Genomic DNA, 18,312 nt, shown 5'->3' with positions numbered 1-18,312 from the left:
AATGTCACAAGCCACTGTGAGGAAATTTTACAAGCCTGGCAGAATTCAACTATTATCCAGACCAGTTCCTGGGTAGCTACCCAGTTATGATGGCTCCATTTCTGCTAGGCTTTTCTGTCCACGTTCTCTTTTCACCCGTTACAGAATATGACATCTTTAACAACGATTTTTGCTAGTGCTGGGGTGGTGTAAAACTGTTCTGTGTTTAGGCCAGGAGTATATTTCCTTCAGAAACAGTGAGATGACCTAACAGTTTGCCAGGGAAGAAGGCTAATTAGCTCTTTAGGCTAACTTCAGTTTCCAGCAGACCCCTTGCTGATCCATTTTTAGCTTGCTAAACTGATAGCAAACTACCCTGGCAAAATCATAGAATCATTATGGTTGGAAGAGACCTCAAAGATCATCAAGTCCAACAGTGTACCTGATGCCACCATGTCTACTAAACCACGTCTTGAAGCGCCACATCTAAACGTTTTTTGAACACCTCCAGGGACGATGACTCCACCACCTCCCTGGGGAGCCTGTTCCAATGCCTAACGACTCTAACAGTGAAGAAGTTCTTTCTAATGTCGAGCCTGAAAATGAGCGGGAGAGGTTTCTGCCAGATTAGAGAGCTGAACTGACCTGTGGAACAATCTGGTGAGAGGGGAGACAGGGGAAGAAAGCAACCGCTTTTTCAGGAATAGCCAGCCATTCGTTTAAGCTGAAGCTATAACTTGATGGTTTAAAGTAATCGTGGACAATGACTGCACTCTAAATTACGATGGCAACAGCTGAAGATGGGTGAAGTGGCAGCCATTCCACTTACACAACCAGTATTCACTTATTCGTAGAATGCAAGAACAGTCTCTGGGTTCTTTTGCTCTCCTTGAAGCTGCTGCGTAATTTTCCGTCCATTGTAGCGTAGTCTGATGTGTCAAGTGAAGCAGTCACAACTCCTCACAGGACTAAGCTGGACCAGGCCAGACGCCTTGGATGGCATGGTGCTGTGCTGGATCTTGCAGACCCCTTTTAGCTCCCATTTCTGTGATAACTGAACCTTTCAGGACTCAGTCAGCCTGTCGTCTGGGCCCGTGCACAAGATTAGCAGAAGTCTGCAAGAAATGGTGTTGTGTTGGTGCTAGCAGGGGCAGCTGACTGCAAAACGAGGAAGAGGAGAGGTGCTGAAGTTTTTGCTGTCCTTTGCGGCAGCATCACTGAAGCGCTATCAAGAGTTGCTTTCGGGTACCCTGCAGCTATTGCAAGTTATTGAAACAAGCAGACAAGATGTTTATTGACCTAAGGAAGAATTTAGCAGATATCGGGGTCTGTAATGTAGAAGTGGGACTCCCGGGAACTGCCGGATGGTGTTAGTTCAGCATTAGTTTCAGTGCTACCCTCAGCGGTCATGTTTTTCTGAAGCTGGGCCTTAGCGAGTAAAGTATGTTTGTGCCGGTATAACATCCTCGTTCTCAGGTGTCCTAAGAGACGGAAAGCTGTTAGTCTGACGTGCCTTTCCATGTAGGATTGTACTGACTGTTTCGGGTGTTATCCGATGCGCTCTGTGGTGTGTGAAGGGCTCCTGTTACTATATGCAGCTGCTTTAGTGTGATTGTGGGATTTCCCAGCCAAACTGAATCTAAACAATTTCTGTAAGATTCTCACCAGTCCTACTCTGGGAAGCACCAGACCAAGGCCCAGCTCTGTTCCTGCTGCAGCCTTTAATGTGTATATGGAGGAGTACTTACTGGATGGATTATCTTACATTTCTATGGCCTGAGGTGATAATGTGGGGAAAAAAACCCCACAGCTGATGAGAACACTCAATTTATGCACGGAAAAACTGTATTAAAGGCTGAGGGGTGGTGAAGAGCTGTGTAGCCTGGAGCTTCCCATTAGGCTGATGGGGAGGGATTGCTGCGTGCATAAGTTGTACCTTAGCAAAAGCTTATCTTGACAAAGAATAACTCCACGTGCCTTTGGGGCAGTAATTAGGAGGCACTTTAACTCTGTCTGGCCTTTAGACAAATGATGCAAGCCCATTTTCTTACCAGTCTGGATGTGTGTGAGCATTAGGTGGAGGACCGTTCCAGGCTACAGTTAATCTGGTGGCAAAACTGGTTTAAGAAGTTCTACCTGATTCTTTCTCTGTTCTCTCTGCTGTGTCAATGCCGTGGTTAACGTGGCCACAAAATGAACTAGTTCACCAATCCGATTAAAAATAGGCTGCTTGGGAAAACCAAACCCAAACCAACAACAAAATCCAAATGGGGGGTAGGGGGGCTTATTTTTGAATTATTTTTTTTTGGTAATTGAAGTGGTGCATGTCAGTCCTTCACCCCGACCCTCTCCCCTTCTTCCAGCGATTTAGTTGGTACAGGAGTTGATGGAATATGGGAAGAGGAGGAATGACCAGCTGAGGAGAGGGGAATCTCTTCAGGTGGTTTTGTTGATGAAGAATTTGTTGCTGTAACTACATCTGTGGTGACTGACTTTTCATTTATCTCCACTCCTTGTCTGGAACCAATAAGAAGCTTCCCAAAACCTGCAGGGTCTGTAATTATTATCCCGCAGTCATGCACCTTGTGTGAAACATCTTAAACTGGCCATCAAGAAACAGCAGTTTCTAAATGGGGATCACACTTCTTGTGTTTCCAGCTGTGAATTTCGGTTATACAGTGGAAAAGGAGAGGAGTAAACACTAACCTTCCCAGCCAAAGGCCTTTTACGCAAGATGGGGTTTCAGTGTTTAGACTCGTTAGTAAATGCGACAACTGAGTTATATGGCCTCAGACAGATGGATCACCCCACTGCCATTTCCCCACGTGAGGGGCTTGACTGGCTCATCCTGCCCAGCAAATAAAGCTTCAGCTTCTTTGTCCTTTCAGAAGAGGAAGGAGCTCAGCACTCGCACAGTCAAATGATGAAAACAGGTATGTCGAGGAAGAGCTGACGATGTCGTGGTGCTCATCACCCCGATACCATGTTTTCAGGGATCTGATTATTTTGATTTGATTTTTTCAGAAGTACTGGCTCAGCTTTCTTTGAGTCTCAAAATCCCCCGATTGTAGCGACTGCATGAGCTCAGGGAATCTTCTTGTGGAAGGTTAATACTGAGCAAATTCAAGCATGGAATAAATGAACAGGCTGAGGAAACTCTTCTCACAGCTGAATATAAAATGCTCTGGTATGTGTAGCTGTGCTCTGGGAACTCAAACCTGAGTATTAAGCACTGAAGTTCTGCATTGATGGGGGGAGAGATGTCTTCTTAGGACAGGCCAGTGCAGTAAAATACTTGATGATTTTCTATGGTCTCTTTCATGGGCAGTGATGCCAGTATGATGATCATAGTGGTGGATTAAGTTCTTTTATTGCTTCCTGAATATGATGCTCTGGATTCAGTGTAGAAGTTAGGAATAAAAATACAAGTCGTTAAAAAAAAACCTCAAAAGGAGCTTGATGAGAGGGAACTTTGTCGGTATTAATATATCATTTAAAGAGTTGCCTTCAGCTCCTAACTGAAAATAAGCATGCTGCTCTTGAGATTGTCCCCTGCTGTTGGGGCTGCTTCCCACAGGGATTTGCCACAGTTGCAGTCCAGATAAATGGAAAAAACAAGACACCATGCTGCATTACTTGCTTAGTATGTTTAGTTTATAGGTACCAGCAAAGACTGAAGAGCAGAGAACAGAGCTTACAGACTAATGGTGGAGGAGTGAGGGTGGAGCATCCTAATGAGAGCTGGAAAGACAGGGATGAATAGGGAGATGGTTATTGCAGAACTTTTGTTGACTTTGGGGGCAGCCTCAGCTCTGGTAGTGGAATTAATACTAAAATTAGGAGCTATAACAGAGATTGAACCTTTGAAAGAGTTTGGGTGCTGAATATCATCATTGTGTTATGTAACTTGTATACCAAGACAAAACTTGGAAAGAGGGGGAGAAGGGTCTATAGGAAAGATAGAGACCGAAGTCTAGAACTTCATAAACAAGTTTCCTGAATAAGAGATTTTAAGGTTGAAAGCAAGCATGCTGAGTAATCAAGAAAGATGCAACATTAATAATTGCCAAAAGTAGAGGAAGATAGGAAGGGATGAAGGGAACCCAGGCCAGAGAAGGAAGAGGTCATGTGCTGCATTTTCTCTTGCCTCGAAAAAGCTGGGTTGGGAAATTGGGAAGCTAGCAGAATGTTCTCACCGAAGTTTTGGTAAGAAAAGATGGTTTGTGGTGAAGGGGAAGTCTCATAAAGGCAGCACTAAAACTAATGCTAAGGATTATGTCAGTAAGAGTCGAGTATCTGTGCATCTTGATGAGAAGATGGGATTAGCCGTCAGAAAGACAGAAATGTGGGTTTTGACACATTCAGCCCTGTTTCTGGAAAAGGTGATGCCCAGGAAGGCATTTAGTGTAGCTGGGAGGAGGAAGCAGTGGAATGAGAGATGGAAAGTAAGGCTTTAATGTGGATGGGAAAGCACGCAGGGAGGTAGCTTTGCTTTGTATGCATAGAGAAACATTGACATTTGGTGGACAGCTGAGGTGTCCTTAAATTCCCTCTTGTGTCTAGATTTATTTGTCCTGATGCACGCACTGTTCATTATGTTTATGTTGATTGTAATGAACGGTTAACTAAATGCTCAGCAAGTTCAGGAGACAGCCCTGTCCCAGGAGCTATCATTAAGTGACCCAAAGAGATTGAAATGGTAGTTGAGACGGCTTCCTTGACCTTGCTTTGATTAACCTTTCACTGGATACAGCCAGATAGTTGCTTCTGTAGTTCTCTTATCTTTGCCACACTTCACAGGTAGGTGCATATGTTTGCTTCGGGTACAGACAAGGTATCTGCTACCAAGAAGCAGATACTTTTATGCAGTTTCCCACTGGAAGGATTTTGCAGAAATCATTGAATTCTTTGCTGTCACCGAGCACAGAAGAGAGGCCTTCAGGTCTTCTGCTTTCTTTGGCCACAGGTGTGTGGGGAAGTATAAGTCTTAAAGAGATGCTTTATCTGCCTCTTGTACAAGCAGTGATAAACCATTACTAGCGGAAAGCCAGCATGAAGCTTTGAGGTAGGACTGGGAAATGCTTTCTACGGCTGTGGGAATTCCCTTGAATTTTCCCCTTTCCTTACAGGTAGTCACTTTTATATTGAAAGGCATGCAGGCGTAGAATGGAGAATCAAAAAGCCTCTTTTGGCAACACCTTCCTGGGTAACTACTGAATGCAAGATTTTGCAAGTGAGTGGGAGCTAAATTGATATCCTTGGAAATTTATCTGTTAGGAGTGAGAGGTAAAGAACATGAGAGTATCTCTTTACTCCTTTTTTCATGCCGTGCTTCCACAGGGAAGGCTACAGGGAGGATAAAGAGCTTTTGGGTGCTGTGCTGCAGTTGGTACGTTGGCTAGAGCTTCGTGAAACCCAATGCGCAGTTTTGACAGAGGAGGCACAAGTGTTGGCAGGTTCTGGTGACCATGGCAGGCCTCAGCGGGAGTTATTCTAAGAACACAACATATGATCAGATTACTGAGGGACACTTTACATGGCTCTAAAAAATGAACCATCTGACGGTTTATGACAGCTCTGCCTGTTCCAGCCAAGCGCAGAGTGCTGGTCTTTGCTGACCCTGCAGCCAGGGTTGTGAAACAAAGAAAGTTCTTTCTGGAGGCTGCAAACCTACAGGCTTCCAGCCACATAATACCTGCTTACATCTAACTTCTGATAAGAAAAAACAAAAGACATTTAGGACTTGCTTCCCTTGCAGTTTTGATTCATGGTAATGTAATACGTTCTTGCTGCAGTTTACTGGGCTTGGCAATTTGCATAGCTCTGTATTTAGTAATCCCTGGGATGCTAATGTCTTTGTAAAGCGATCTGGGGTTTTTTGCTACCAGTATCTTTATTAGCTTAATATACCCTGCCACCTTCCTGTTTTTCCCTAGCTCTATGGGGACACGCTTCTGGAAGAGGAAGGCTGTATGAGAGGTGCTGGCAAGTGGGAAGTGAATTCTAAAACTGGAAATCTTGAGGATCCACATCTGAATGCTCTCTCTAGGGAATTTCTGTACTGGCTTCCTAGTATGTGCGATTTGTTCAACCATTTCCCCTCCCCCTAGTCTTCTCCAGTGAAATACATGGCCAAAAATTTGCAATTTTTGCTGATGTTGTCAAAGACAAACAGTTAAACACACACTTAGGGAAACACTTCCCACTTTCCCAGGCTCGTCTACAGTTTATTGCCTCTCCCACCCCGCTTTCTAGTCTCAGCGTCCCATGTTTTATTCTCTGTAACACTCAGTCCCTCCTAATTCCTTTGATGAGGTGCTGGGTGGCGAAGGAGGTTGGGCTGACTGTGTAAAGCTTGCTTTCTGCCAGTCCTTGCTTTTTAGTTGTTTGGGTTTTTTTCCCCTCTGGCATTCCTTGCTGCTCTGCTGCTCCTACGTGGTTTCTCGATGGGCTGCAGTCCTTTCGGGGTTGTCCCTGCTCTGGCATGGGTCCTCCATGGGCTGCAGTTGCCTCAAAGTGTACTCCTTCTGCCATGGAGTACCTCTGTCCAAGAGTACTTTTCCAGCCACATCCCCAACAATGTCCCCTACCGCGTGTCTCCTTTTCTCCTTCCTTTCTCCAAATGTGTCTTGCATTTCTCTTTCTGTGCACCCTCACATGTATCCTTTTTGCAGTTCCTTTTGTGTGTCTCCTGCCCCCAGTGGCTATTGCCCTTTCCAAAATCTGTTTGAGCAAAGGTAGCTTGTGCTCCTCTGACTGGTTGAGGTTTTGATGGATTGTTGTTTTCATCCATTTTGGAGGTGGCTGGAGTTAAGTGTGACTGGCACAGGGCATCCTCTCGCACAGAGTCCGCCTGCAGCCCTCTGCTGCTGAAGCAGGAGAGTGCTCCATCAGACTGCTCAGCCTCTATAATTTCTTGACTTTCATGGAAACACAACAAAGCTAAATTTGCTCCGTAACATTTATGATACCCGGTTGAGAATCCATTGAAACTAGTTTTTGCAAGGATGACTCATATTTGAGCCAGTGTCCAGAGAGTTTCCATGTGTTCAAACGGTAAGTATAGCCCAACGTGCGCCCTTCAAAAGGTTGCCTGAAATTCTCTGCATCCACTTCTTCCAAAGGCTAGTTTTCCCTCTCGCTTCCATTAACCCAGTCCCCTTGCCCTTCAAAGGGTCCTCTTGGTGTATATAAATTTTCCTTCTTGTTTCTTTCTAGGAAACGGTGTTTGAGCACCTTGTTTTGTTCTGCACGTTTCCCACTTCTGACGTGTGTCAAACTGTCCTTCTGAAATTTTGTATATGCCAGCATCTGTGCGAGAAGAATCACTTCAGTTTGTTTCTTACCTTGCAACTTGGATCCATGTCCAACAGATAGAGGCTTTGAAAAGACATAAATATTATTCTTGGCACTAGAAAAAGGTGGTGTGGGTATATGTCGCTAGTAATTGGTCTTGGCTTTGTAAAAATGGTTACATTGGTTGGAAAAGCAGCCAGGTGGAAGGTAGCATAACAGCATCTGCTCCCATCAAACTCCCGTGGGCATGTCACCGTACTAACGCTGAAACTGGGGGAACTGAAGAGGTCAGTGGTTACATGCTGGGCAGTCTGTTTCTGGCATAGAAGTGGTTCCTAATTTGTGTATAGAGGAGCTGGAGCTGTTTTCTTTTCTCAGCTACGGACCTGATTCTTCTCCCAGGGGAGTAAGGAGAGCTTCTGTAATGACACCGTTAGGAAAAGATTAGGTTCTGTAAATGTAAAATGCTTTCCCGTCCCTGTGTGTGCTTTGGTTGTGTTTCACGGACATGGCCTAAATGCAGTCATGGACATTTGCCTCCTTCTGTTTCAGAAACAAGATAGAATTAGGAGCTTTGTCAGCCCTCCCTGAAAGGCCTGGGTGGTCAGTCTCTAGCACAGAGTCTTTCCTTGCATTCATTTTTTTCAGGGTTGAATTAAACAAGGTTTTAAAATAAAAGCAAGTGACAATTTTTTCATGCAGTATTAAACTACTGGAATAAATGTGGCATCTATTTTCACTGCTTGCCTTTTTGATGTCTGTGATATTCTAATGTACAAGTCCTCCATTCAGCCCATAAACTTTCCATAGAAAATACTGGGGTTTTATAATTTTGTTATAAATAAACTTCACAAGAGCTGAGGCTTTGCCTTCCCAGTTTATTCTTGCTTCATTCCTCAACACTTGCAGCCATATAAGATGTCTCACAGCCTTGCACTTCCCACTCCCAACATTTTATTGAGGTACTGTGTTGCTGCTAGTGTGGTCCCCACAAATGTATTCTTTTGCAGAGCCTGCCCTTTCTGTCATGTTTTCTGCCTTGGATCATCCTCGAGTTCAGATGTGTAGCTGCTGCTCTTCTGTTTCTGCTCTTTATTCCTCCACCTCCAGGAAGAGAATAAAATCTGTGTGTCTGCTTAGATGGGAGCCAGCGTATGGGACCTGCAGAGCCTGCCTCACATCTCTGTGTCCGCTCTCCAACAGTTCTGCGGTGCTGGCTGTGAATCGGGTCCAAGCTTGCTTCTCCTCTTCACTGCTGAAGTTGTCAGTAGCTCAGCCGTCTCCACGTCTCTTCCTGATTGTGAAATCCTGGACCTGAGTCTTCTGCAGTTCCCTGCCCTCATTCAAATTCTGTACCAGTGACCCTTAGCTTCGTATTTCGTTAGCCATTTCATTCATGTGGCTGTTAATACCATTGCCCTCATCTGTCACCATGACCGTCTTTTCTTTGCATCTCTGCACTGGCCTTTCCTCTCACATTGAGCATAAAGCTACTTGTCTTCCTTTCCCTTGGCCTGAAGGGCATAATCTCGCTGTGTCATGTCTTAAAATCAAGATGTAAAACCTAACCGTCTTCAGTGCCTTCAATGTATGCTTGCTCCATAATTGGACAAGGATTCCTTCACCTCTCCCAGCCAGTGCCTTCCTGTTTATGGGAGCTCCTTAAACCAACCTTCCACAAAGCTAAGCTTCCTTCTTTATATCTCTTCTGAAAAATGCTTTTTTTTGGGATGCCTGCAAGAGCCCGAAAGCACTTTTAATTCACTGTATCATGCCACACTGGTAAATTCCACGTAACTGCTTCCATGTACTTGCCCATTGTTTATTTTCTTGTACTTAGATTCACAGAATGAGACTCGTTTAGGTTGGAAGGGGTCTCTTGAGACTGCCTAGTCTGGCCCTACTGCTCAAGCAGTGTCAGCTACAGCAGGTTGCCCAGGATCATGTCCAGTCAGGTTTTGAGTATCCTCCAAGAATGGACACTCTACAGCCTCTCTGGGCAGCCTGTGCCAGTGTTTGACCACTCTTACAGTAAAAAAGTTGTGGGAGGTTAGGTTTTAGGTTTTTTATTTTCATTTTCTTCTTTTCAGATGGAATTTCATGTGTTTTAGTTGTGCCTGTTGTTTCTTGTCCTAGCACTGGGTGCTACTGAGAGGAGGCTGGTTCCCTCTTCTTCATTGCCTCCCATCAGGTGTTTATATGCATTGTTAAAAACTTCCCCTGAGTCCTCCAGGCTGTCCAGTCCCAGCTCTCTCAGCCTGTCCTCATATGAAAGATTCTCCAGTCCCTTAATAACTTTTATGGACCTTTTGCTGGCCTCACTCCAGGGTGTCCACATCTTTCTCGTGCTGAGGAGCCCAGAACTGAACCCAGTACTGCAGATGTTACCCCAGCAGTGCTGAGTAGAGATGAAGGATCACCTCCCTTGACCTGTTGGCAACACTCTCCTAACGCAGCCTGGGATGCTGTTGTTGGCTGCCATTGCCGGGAGGATGGGTTGCTGGCTCGTCATCAGCTCCTTATCAACCAGGACCTCTTCCATTCAGCCAGTTTTCAATCTACCTCCTTGTCCGCTTATCTAACCCATACTTTGTCACGTTGCCTGTGAGGGTGTTACGGGAAACAGAGTCAAAAGCCCTACTAGAGTCACAATATATACAGCTCTGCGCTCATCCACCCAGCTCATCACCTCAGTATAGAAACTACCAGGTTGGTTAAGTATGATTTCCCATTTGTAAATCTATGTGGACTACTTCCAATCACCTTCTTGTCCTTCATGTATCTGGAAATGGTTTCCAAGATTACGTGCTCCATCGCCTCCCAGGGACTGAAGTAAGGCTGACTGGTCTGTTCTTTCCCGGATCTTCCTTCTTGCCTTTCTGAATGTTTTGGGGTGAGGGGCTTTCCTTTTTTTCTTCTTTGTACTGGCAATCTTGATCCATGTTTACAGCTTCTACACGCTATGATAATGTAATTATTAAGCAAACTATATGGTTCTCCTTTTTATTGGTAATTTTAGGCTATACCGCTGCAAGCTGGGAAATAGAATTTGCAGCCCAAAGCTCTGCTCCTAAAACTCAGACCTCTACCATGTGAACTAATGAGTACCTTTCCAAGACAGAAAATAGTGTGACAGAGTATCATCCCACTGCTGATCTCTATAGATAGATAATTCCGTTGTGCATCTTTTCCCTGGGGTCATAGCTTTCTAAATTTGTATTTGCATTATTTCTCTGTTCTAGGCCGAAATGAGCTGATTGCCCGCTATATTAAGCTGAGAACAGGGAAAACACGCACAAGGAAACAGGTAAGTGTAAAGTTTTCCCTGTAAACGATAGCTTCTTTGGACCACTAGACATGATGAGGGCTTGTGAGAACAAATCCCTTGCTCTTCACTTGCTATTAGTCTCTGGCTTTGCTGCAAAGAGGTGGTTGTGCTGAGCTGGTTAATAAGAACGGCAGGAGGAGTCAGCTCAGGCATTTTCCAGTACGATTGTAATGCTCGTGTCTCCCAACCACATCGTGCCACACATGTTGTTCTGCTGTTAAATGGTGTGTGATTTTATTTGTTTGGTCTACTAATGAACGTTTCAGTGAACATCAGTGGTCCTCTATATGAAGATTCTTTGTTCAGCCCAGACAAGTAGACAGCAATGGTGATTTTGAAAATACCTGGCGCATGGGATGAAAAAGGAATCTTTGTAATTTGGGAATGACAGTCCAGGCTATGCTGGACCTTTAAAGCACTGAGCAACCTAGACCTGCTTTGGGGAGAGGACTGGTGGATGACATCCAGAAGTTCCTTCCAACCTAAATTATTTTATGATGTGTTTTGTCCCACATTAGATATGGGGAAGTTCTTAGAGTCATTATATAGCAGCCAGGGATATGGAATATGGGTTTCCCTCTTCCCAAGAGGAGGCCAAGATGGGAAGCAGAGAGAGCAGAACTCTCGGTCCCAAGATTTAAGGACGGGTTCTTAAGTTTTAGAGGACGTCTCTGGTTTGATAAAGCCATTTGAATTGGAAAAGGCCTTCAATGATCCATTTTTGCCAGTCCCCCACTTCCTTTCATGCCACTTACGTTATAATGTTCAGAAAAACATCTCATTGCTACCTCAACACCCCCTTCCCCCAACCCTAAATAACTCCCTAGGCACCAGGTGCCTAAAGTACATTTACTTCTGCAAGCAGCTCCCAAGTACTCCTCTGGAATGAAGATGGATTTTGTCTTTCAATGCAGGTGTCTAGTCACATCCAGGTCCTGGCAAGGCGGAAAGCTAGAGAGATCCAAGCCAAGCTCAAGGTATGATGGGTATCCTTTAACATATCATACAAGCCCCCTGAGTCAGCCATTCCCACATCCATTCCCTCTTTGATTAGCCTTAAAAAAAGGGGTGAGATTAGCCACTGCAGTAAGCTGGGGAGGAAAAGGTACTTCCCAGGAAGTGTTGTGCAAACACTTGTATTGTTATCGCTCTGTGACGTCTGGAGTAATTCTATTTAAAGAATAAAGAAACAATAACTTCTAAAATTTATGTGTCTGATTTCTACCTCCGGCTTATGCTGCTGTCATCCAAGTCTGGAAGACCCTTAGGCTGGGGAGTATGCAAAGAGTGTTTACCTGAGAAGGAGGGGTTTATGGTTACAAATGCTGACCAGTAATCGGTCCCTGGTGTTGTGGTGGCCTCGGCAAAGGGTAGCCTTACAGTTACTGCAGTGCTAGTTCCACCTCTACTAGAGGCAGTGATGTGGAGTTGTCCATGAGAAAGTGTTGTGAGTTGGCGTAACCGTTGAAAGGAAGCGGTAAAGCCAGCTGGGATCTTCTCAGGTAAAATGATGCCAGCTGAATAGACCTTTCCCCTTAATTAATTCAGACCTGATTTGAAGAGGCCTGGGCTAATGAGAAAGAAAATGGTTGACAACCTGCTGGAGCAAATCTGTATTTTCCTTTCTATAGGAAGAGCTCTGAGATCACGCTAATGAACTGATACCTCTTGACATTTATTTCCACTCAGATTTGAAGCAGGGAGGTGGTTTATGTGCTCAGACTGAATTGCCAGAAATGTTGAGAAGGTCAAGTTCATGGGTGACAACTGCACAAGAGGGTGTCCCCTGTTAGAATGTGAGCCATCCTGAGAGGGCTTGCCGAACGGGGTGTGAGGGCTGGTCCTTGTTAGGTATCACTGAGACAGCCAGAGAAGGAAGGTGCACGCTGACCTTCCTCATCTGGTATGGCAATAAGTGATCTGGAGGGAAGTGGTTTTGCTTCCCTGATCTTCCATGCTTCAGGTGACGATGAGGATCTTGACAGCCAGGTCCAGCCCTGACCGTTGAGTGGACGGCTGTTAGTATGTGCCTTCCTCTTGGCTGTCTGGGCAACTCCTCGCTGGGCACCGGGAGAGGTGGACTGTCTGCAAGTGAGCAGTGGTCAAGGCTGAGACCCAACAGCTGAAGTGCATGCATCTCCATCGCAAGCAGCAATTACCTCGAAGTCATGACCGCACCCCCCACATCCCACCCTCAGCTCCATTTTAGAAAATGGCGTTGTGTCTGTCATTAGCCTGTTGTGTTTCCAGCTGCTCTGATAAAGAGAAGGAGCCACAAATTACAACTGTCTAATTCAGTGCTTCTAGGTAGGGCTGCCTAAGCTTGAAACCTGTGGTGCTCTTAAGTGGTCAATTCAGATGGAGGCCTGCTTGAGAGGCAAGTTAGAGTAAGTAGGAAACAACAACTGCCTGGGGTGTTAAAAGATTTACCACTGCTTATATCTGTAACCTCGATTCCGTTCCTTGCATGTCACAGCTCTGGGATTTGGTATGATTGAAAAGTCAGTCGGCCGAGCCTGTTTCCACTTAGCACACAGGAGCTGGCCGTTTTTGTTCTTGGGGAACGGAGGTGTCTTGGGGAGCTCCACGGAGCCATTCGTTGTTCTCCTTTTACGTCACCCAGGGCCATGCTGTGAGCTCTGCCCGGCTGCCCGCAGCGAAACCATTCCCCACTACCGGGCTGTTCCCTTCTGCCTGCAGAGCCAAGCCTGTAGCGCTGATTCAACTCATTTACTTCTTCGCTTTCGCTACTCATTTTCATGGAGCAAGGAAATGAAATCGCAAAAGCTGCTGCCCTTCCTCCAAGTCCCTGCTGATAGCTGCCTGCTCTTCTATCACTGTTCATTTCCCATAGCGAGTATATGTTTTCGTATTTATAGCCCAGAGATCAGAGCAGCTACCCACTGACTTTTCAGAGCGATTGCTATCATACTGCCATCTCCACACAGATCGGGGTTGTCTTCTCCAAGTGTGCACTGTGCCTGTAACAGGTAGAGGCAGGGAAGCAGGGCAAAGCTTGGAGAAAAATTGTTCCCAGGAGTCTGTAGTTTTCCATGTGTGGGTGGCTAATAGATACCACCTGTACTAAGGAAAAAGAAGGAAATTGTGGTGGTATTATTATTAGTATTCATTTTGAGAATAATAAAAAAAAACCATAAACATTACAAATGTTTGGTAAAAGATTTTGTTGCTTCATTTATTTTTTTTTTGTACTGGAAACACAATACAAATGAATACAGAACTGTTAGCTGAAAGAGAAGGGAGATGCCTTTTACAAAAACATTCTTTTTCCAGCAGTCTGTCAGGCATATAAACAAAACAGAAAAACACAACAGGGGTTAATAAATAAAATCTTTTCCCTTCTTAATTGTTCATTTTTTTTTTAAAGTTAATAATTTCACAAGTAAATGCTTCTTCCCCATAAATTCATGTATCAACTCAGATAGACAAATACAATTTTTCCAGTGAGAAAGTAAGGGTGGGGGGGAGGAAAAATCCTCTTCTGCAATGGCAACTGGGAAATTGTCCTTAGGTATGTCATGAAAAAACCAGAAAAGAATCCTTACCCTTAAAAAATGTTCTAGGTAATCCTTAAAGTATTCCTTAAAGCATCATTTAAACGGGATTCTGAAAAACTTGCCCATAGCTTTGGAGACCCTCGGGAACTTTTTCAGCAATTAAAATGTTTCCCTTCAGGAACCACAGATACTGTAAAAAAGAAGATACGTAAGTTTTGCCCATTCCTACTCATCATTCCACTTAAACATTATCATTTCTTCTTGAGCTTTTGTTATGCCACCTCTGAATGTTTTTGTGTTAGACACATCAGAATCCCTGGGCTTTGAACTTTAGAAAAACTTAGAGAAAGCGGAGGGGTTAGAGAGAATGGAGTCCCAAGGGTGAGAACTTACTGCAGTTCAATGAAGGCATGAGGGAAGTGGGAATTCCTGAAGACGGCAGCAAGAGCTTCCCTCTTTCAGCAGTGTCCCCAAGCCATGAATTCATCTGTGGCATTGCCGTCATAACATCACAGATAAATATGGAGTGTTTGAAAGATGAAGATTAATTGTAGGGGGTGTAGGAGGAAAGGCAGAATGTGGGGAAGTGCTTCTGTTTCTGTTTATTCCTTGGAAGAAGAAATGAAGAATGCGGTTTGTTCTCAACATACATCAGACCCCCTAGCTGTTGCACTGTCGCCGCCTGTAAAAATCCGTGCAATTCCACAGCCCTGTTAAGATACAAAAAAGGAATATCCTTGCATGTGTGCCCTGGGAGATTATTAAGATTTCCTCTTTCCCCAGGGATGGGAATAACATTATCAACTCTACCTGAGACTACTGCAGTCCTCAATTGAGGTAGTCTTTTTGCAGTGATGATGACAAACTCCTTTTGTAAGCTTGTTTTTAGAGGGTTTTTTTGGTAAACAAGAGTCTTTCCCATTGAATATTCTTACCAATGATTAAAACATGAGAGTCAATTAGGGTTCCATAACAAAACATTTCAGCTGTGTGGCTGAAAGCCTTCAGACAGAAAGGATAAATGCTTAGCAGTCTCTAAAGCAGTGATCCCAGCATTTCAGAAAGGATGATTAATCACATCTGAAGCTATAGTAATGATGAAAGACTTGCATGCTTTGAAGAGTTCCTAGCACAGTTATTGGCAAGTCTGCTGCTCAGGTTTTCAGAGATGCTTGTTCCCTACAAAGAAGCTGATGAGAATCCTGGCTATGCAGCATTAGACCAGGCAACTTGTTTATCGTTATAATAATTCTGTTTTTTCTCTTTCTACTCTTGCCCATAGGATCAGGCAGCTAAAGATAAAGCCATGCAGAGTATGGCTACAATGTCATCTGCCCAGATTATCTCTGCGACTGCCTTCCATGGTAAAATGGCGTTGCCTGGTCTCCCACGACCAGCCTACCCTGCTGTTTCTGGGGTGAGTGAATTGATGTCTTGGTGGAGTTGGGCCGAAGACACTTGAGTATTTGAAACGGTGTCGGGACCTGCTCAGGAAAATCCTGAGAACATCAGAAAGAATGGACCAAAAGGCAATGTCATGGTAGAACAGATCTGTCACATGGCTTCAACAGTTTGGGTCTGATTCTTTGCTCACACTGATGTCAAACAATAGAGTTTCACTGTATACTTTTTTTAAAATGACACAAGTGAGAGAACAATCAGATCCGTTGGGTTTTCAGCTGCCTGAAATATTTTTAGGTGTCTGTCATCACTTTCTTAGTCCAGGATCTTGTTGGGTTAAAGCCGTTTGGGCCATCTCAACCCTCTCTCAATTCCTAAGCTCACCCTGAGGGCTTAGATCATAAATTGATGGCCCTTATATAAAATCTTTAGTAGAGGAGGCCTGCGAGCACCCCGTAACCTTTGAGTTGGGCCTAGTGAGCTTTTGCTGGGCACTGATTTCTGCCAAAATACTCCCGTGGAGCTCTGCTGCGGAAAATGCTCCCTCCAAGAGAGCGAGCATCATTAAAGCTTTGGCAACGGAGGCACAAGGTGCATACATAGTATTTAACATTAAAAACCACTATTGGGTTGCTTGTTTGCGTGTCACTAGTAGTAGTGCGTAGAAAGAAAACAAAGACCAGTCAGCACCTCCACAAGGATGAAACTAGGAAGGTAGAAAGAAAAGATGTAACTCAGTTGCATCTTTAAAAGTCTGTGAGCTTCCAGTTTCTTTCCTCAGAAAGGAGCAAGCCTTGTTTTTGATTTCTGTCCTAAGAGGGGTGACTTTTGCCTGTACGTTTTTCTCTTGCAGTTTTGGCAAGGAGCTTTGTCTGGCCAAGCTGGATCTTCCCAAGAGTGAGTATTCCATCATGTGAGCATCCAAAGCCAGGGCTTCTGCTGCTTCCTCTGTGCTGCCTGAGGAACACCATTAGCTATTACAAGATTTATAAAACGCTGAGATAGCGTAGTCTTTGCTCTCGGACAGATTCCCTGGCTGTGGATCTGAGACTTAAGGCCCATGGTTGAAGACAAAGTGAGGGTCATGAGAGAATCTTAAATAGATAAAACCCTGTCTTCGTATGTACCTTCAACATGGATTATACCCCTTTAATGGGTCCCATGACTCCAGCAGCCTAATATGGGTTGTTTTTTGCTGAATTTAGCAGCCTGATAGAGGCAAGGCTGCTGCAGCTCCATGCTCCCAAGTTCAACTCCCAGCGAGCTGAGCACGTACTCCTGGTAGGCACACAGGCAAATATGCGTATACATTGCACGTACACGCATATGCACACGGCTGGTTGCACAGAGCAGCACAGACAGATGTGCTCAGCACTTACACAAATACAAACAGCACCAACAGCCTCATCCTGTACCCCTCTCTGTCTGATGAGGATGAAGGTGTGTTAGTGGGAAATACACGTGTGCTGTGGATCCATCCTGTAGCTGCCGGGGGATCCCTTGTCTCCCTGTGTGCTGGCATCCGGGCAGGTGAGCCCACGAGGCCACAGCCCCACGCCAGTTGCTGGTGCAGGTCTCTGACACGCACAAACACACGTGCATGTGCACAAACACACACATGCTGTCAATCTGTCCAGTAACTGGGCTTAGGTAAACACAGTCCACCCAGCAGCTGGATCTTCACTTTCTCCAGTTTGCCTCCCCCAGAGATAAATGCGCACACACAAACATAAACTCATCTTTCGGTCAACCTCCGGACTCCACAATCTCTCTGTCATTTGGCCTGAACCTCCTGGTTCCTCTCAAAGCATCCTTACCCCTGGCACACACAGCTGGCTCCCAAACCATCTACTTGCTGGTTAGTCCAGCTCGGTCATAGCTAGTGATCACACCCTCACTTGCTGCTGGCACTCCAGAAACACACACACGCACAGAACTGAGAGCTCCTCATGCAGGAAAACAATTAGAAATAGAATTTAGTGAGAAGATAGGACAGACTGCACTGACAAGGTGCAGGGCACGGGCAAACAACTGTACTGACCTTCCTACATGCGCCTGGCACCTTTTATTGCTGTATTCTCCCTAAACATCCCCATAATAAATCTTGTGCGATCCCAAAATGCTCTTCCCTCGCATTCCATAAGGGGTCCCATACCACCCAGGCAGTAGCCCCCTCGGTTTGTAAGGTGACTGGTTTGTAAGCCCCCCCAGCCGGCTCGCTGGGTTAGTGGGGATGGAGATGGAGACACTCTTTTTATCGTGTAACAGGAGCAATTTAAGCCAAGTTAATGACAATCATCTGGAAGGGAGTGTGTTCTTCACCCAAGCCATATGTTCCTGCTCTCTTGTGGTGCTATTGCTGATGTTTGTGGAGCAGATACTATGAAAATATCTTGGGAGAAATGGCTAGTAAAAGAATGGAAGCCACCCTAGGAGAAATAAAAAGTAGATGTTATGCCGTTAGCTTGAAAGTGGACAAGGAAGCATCAGTGTGAGAGGTTCTTTTAGAAGCTTGAAGTATCTGCCACCCCTGATGTCAGATGATGTCTCCAGATCCTGATTTTCCTTACAGTGGTGTTAAAATGGAGCTCAGCTGTCTTGAAAGCTAGTTCAGTTGTGAGTGTTGAACATCTCCGAATCTGGGCCTAAAAGCCTGAGAGGCATCCAGCCCAGACGTATATCCTCTTGCATGAATTGAAATCTATCTGCAGTTGAAAGGAAAGGAGAACCAGTCTATTAACAGGCTGATAAGGATCTCTGAATCACAAGTCCGCAGGGAGAGCCTGCTGA

At 44.9% G+C, this 18,312-nt stretch overlaps 1 protein-coding gene across 1 annotated transcript in view; it reads left to right on the top strand.

Moving 5' to 3' along the window:
• Nucleotides 1–18,312, top strand: part of TEAD4 (TEA domain family member 4) — a 43,412-nt gene that overhangs the window by 7,905 nt on the left and 17,195 nt on the right. The window contains exons 2-5 of the mRNA XM_009702286.1: nt 10,518–10,582; nt 11,518–11,580; nt 15,404–15,538; nt 16,376–16,419. Coding sequence (XP_009700588.1) covers nt 10,518–10,582; nt 11,518–11,580; nt 15,404–15,538; nt 16,376–16,419 — 307 coding nt within the window. The remainder of the gene's footprint in view (nt 1–10,517; nt 10,583–11,517; nt 11,581–15,403; nt 15,539–16,375; nt 16,420–18,312) is intronic.

Source organism: Cariama cristata, unplaced genomic scaffold (genome assembly GCF_000690535.1).
Source record: "Cariama cristata isolate BGI_N322 unplaced genomic scaffold, ASM69053v1 scaffold16940, whole genome shotgun sequence".
Taxonomy (NCBI): domain Eukaryota; kingdom Metazoa; phylum Chordata; class Aves; order Cariamiformes; family Cariamidae; genus Cariama; species Cariama cristata.
The sequence above is the reverse complement of the archived record's forward strand: the minus strand, read 5'-3'. Positions and strand labels throughout refer to the sequence as shown.